Source organism: Triticum urartu, chromosome 1, assembly GCF_003073215.2.
Source record: "Triticum urartu cultivar G1812 chromosome 1, Tu2.1, whole genome shotgun sequence".
NCBI classification, from domain to species: domain Eukaryota; kingdom Viridiplantae; phylum Streptophyta; class Magnoliopsida; order Poales; family Poaceae; genus Triticum; species Triticum urartu.
The window spans coordinates 525,304,514-525,307,624 of record NC_053022.1 but is presented as its reverse complement, the minus strand read 5'-3'; the positions used below and the strand labels follow the sequence as shown (position 1 = coordinate 525,307,624).

Genomic DNA, 3,111 nt, shown 5'->3' with positions numbered 1-3,111 from the left:
ATTATTTTTGGGACTAACCTATTAACCGGAGGCCCTACCCAGAATTGTTGTTTTTTTTTGCCTATTTCAGTGTTTCGGATAAACGGAATATCAAACAGAGTCCAAACGGAATAAAATTTTCGGGAACGTGATTTTCTCACCGAACGTGATCCAGGAGACTTGGACCCTGCTCCAAGGAACAAAAGAGGCGGTCACGAGGGTGGGGGGCGCCCCCCCTAGGGCGCGCCCCCTGCCTCGTGGGCCCCTCGTTGCTCCTCCGGCATACTTCTTCCTCCTATATATACACACGTACCCCCAAATGATCAGAATAGGAGTCAAAAACCTAATTCCACCGCCGCAACTTTCTGTATCCACGAGATCCCATCTTGGGGCCTGTTCCGGAGCTCCGCCGGAAGAGGGCCGTCATCACGGAGGGCTTCTACATCATCATAGCCTCTCCGATGAAGTGTGAGTAGTTTACCTCAGACCTTCGGGTCCATAGTTAGTAGCTAGATGACTTCTTCTATCTCTTTGAATCTCAATACAAAGTTCTCCCCCTCTCTTGTGGAGATCTATTCGATGTAATCTTCTTTTTGCGGTGTGTTTGTTGAGACCGATGAATTATGGGTTTATGATCAAGTCTATCTATGAATAATATTTGAATCTTCTCTGAATTCTTTTATGTATGATTGGTTATCTTTGCAGGTCTCTTCGAATTATCCGTTTGGTTTGGCCAACTAGATTGGTAGTTCTTGCCATGGGAGAAGTGCTTAGCTTTGGGTTTGATCTTGGTGTCCTTATCCAGTGACAGAAGGGCCAGCAAGGCACGTATTGCATCGTTGCCATCGAGGATAACAAGATGGGGTTTATTTCATATTGCATGAATTTATCTCTCTACATCTTGTCATCTTGCTTAAGGGGTTACTCTGTTTTTAACTTAATACTCTAGATGCATACTGGATAGCGGTCGATGAGTGGAGTAATAGTAGTAGATGCAGAATCGTTTCGATCTACTTGTCACGGACGTGATGCCTATATACATGATCATGCCTAGATATTCTCATAACTATGCTTAATTCTATCAATTGCTCAACAATAATTTGTTCACCCACCGTAGAATACTTATGCTCTTGAGAGAAGCTACTAGTGAAACCTATAGCCCCCGGGTCTATTCTCATCATATCAATCTTCATTACTTTAATCTTGCTTTGCTTTTTTACTTTGCCTTTACTTTTTACTTTGCATCTTTATACCAAAAATATCAAAAATATTATACCTATCAGATCTCACTCTCGTAAGTGACCGTGAAGGGCTTGACAACCCCTAATAGCTTTGGTTACGAGTAGTTATTGCTTTATGCAGGTACGAGGGACTTGAGCGTGGGCTCCTACTGGATTGCTATATTGGTTCTCAAAAACTGAGGAAAATACTTACGCTACTCTGCTGCATCATCCCTTCCTCTTCGGGGAAAACCAACGCAATCTCAAGACATAGCAAAGAGCGGATTAGACTCCGACAACTCTGGACTGGATGTCGTCCCATGCGGGATGGAGGATGGCCGTCCGCATTACCCTTGGCCGCTCCTAGGAGGATTGTGCCCGACTGATGACCTCATGCTCAATTTCATATAACATTTCAATTCGTACAATGGAAACTATGAATGAAGTGTAATAATTCATTATGAATATACAAATTTTTGATAATAATTGTTTTGTAAACGGAATTTGATAACAATTGTGACCCCAGCGTGGAGTTATCATGAGTGAGGAGCTACGAGTGAGACACTGAAACATTGCAGAATCTACCTGAAATTCCAAACCCGAAGCAGCGCTACACTGTAAATTTGAATCATCCAACATAAAAGAAACCGGAGACGAAAGCCCTTTCTCCAGCCAAGTTCCTCCCGTATCCTTTGCGCTAGCCCAAGTGAAAGAGAGCTCCGTATTTACCAGGATAAAAACGGGGAGCAGATAAATACGGCGCACCTCCCGTATCTCCTCCCCGTTTTCGCAGTACAGTTACAAACAAACTCCGTATTTACATCACAACATCTATCTCAACCCTTACACGAACACAGAAGTTCCTCCCATGAATCATTCGCAGGCTAATGCGCCTGCAAACAAGCAGAGCTCCCGCGGAAGGACGAGGAGAAGAAGAGCAGAAACGGGGAAGAAGAAGATGAACATTTTAAGAGGCCTGATGACCCGAGAAATAGACCCTGAACCTACTGATGGTAGCAGTCGTCGTTGACGGGGATGTTCCGGGGCGCCATGAAGCCGTTGCCGGCGTCCATGAGGCCGAGGTTGGCGCAGGAGGAGCCCGGCGGCTTCCTGGCCATGGCCACGCCCCCCAGCGCGGCGTAGCTCTTGCAGGGCTTCATCTTGTGCCCGCGCGGCTTCTCCTTCTTCTGCAGGTCCTCCAGGCACCGCACCTCCGCCATGCACGCGAACGACTGCGACTTGCCCTGGTAGTACGCCGACAGCCCCTTCCTGCGCAGCCACATCGTTAGCCTTTGCTCTGCCCGTCGTTCGTCGTCGACGGATGAGTTAGTTGGAGTAGTACTGCTACTTACTTGGCGGGGAGGTGCGCCGTCATGCCGGACATGTCGTAGATGCTGTCCGAGTTCATCCTCCTCAGCGGCGCCTGCGGCGGCGCGGACTGGCGGCGGGCGCCCCCGCTGGCCGGGAACCTGTCCCCCTCGTCGCCCGACTCGCCGCCGGAGGACGCGCACGACGACGCCTCGAAGGCGTCCTCCTCCTCCTCGCCCATCATCCTGTAGCTCATCTCGGCAACCAGCTCAACCCCGGGGGTGCTTCCCTCTTCCGCCGCCCGATCTCCCGAGCTGTGCCGTTGCTCAAACGGCACGAAGACGCTCTGCTCTGGCAGTGGTTGGCCCCTGCGAGTGCGGCTCTGGTCGTTGGCCTTTGGAGCCCCGGCGGGGTGGCGCGCGCATATATAGGGCAGGGAAGCACAGCACGCGCGGCCGGTTCGTGCCGGTCCGGTCGCGCCGAGAGCGGGGCTGGAGCGGATAGCGTGGCGCGCCGGTGCCCGGTGCGTGTCCGCCCGCTTTCGTCCGGACGCGCGTGGTATGGTCTGGTCTGGTTCCGTTTGACCGACACCGCGCCGGCTTAG

General features: G+C 50.9%; 1 protein-coding gene across 1 annotated transcript; it reads right to left on the bottom strand.

Moving 5' to 3' along the window:
• Positions 1-1,904: 1,904 nt before the first annotated feature.
• LOC125525382 lies at positions 1,905-3,111 on the bottom strand. The gene is made up of 2 exons (XM_048690389.1): positions 2,552-3,111; positions 1,905-2,468 (listed from the first exon to the last, which is right to left on the bottom strand). The coding sequence occupies exons 1-2, from the start codon at positions 2,761-2,763 to the stop codon at positions 2,204-2,206; spliced, it is 477 nt and encodes a 158-aa protein (XP_048546346.1). The 5' UTR covers positions 2,764-3,111; the 3' UTR covers positions 1,905-2,203.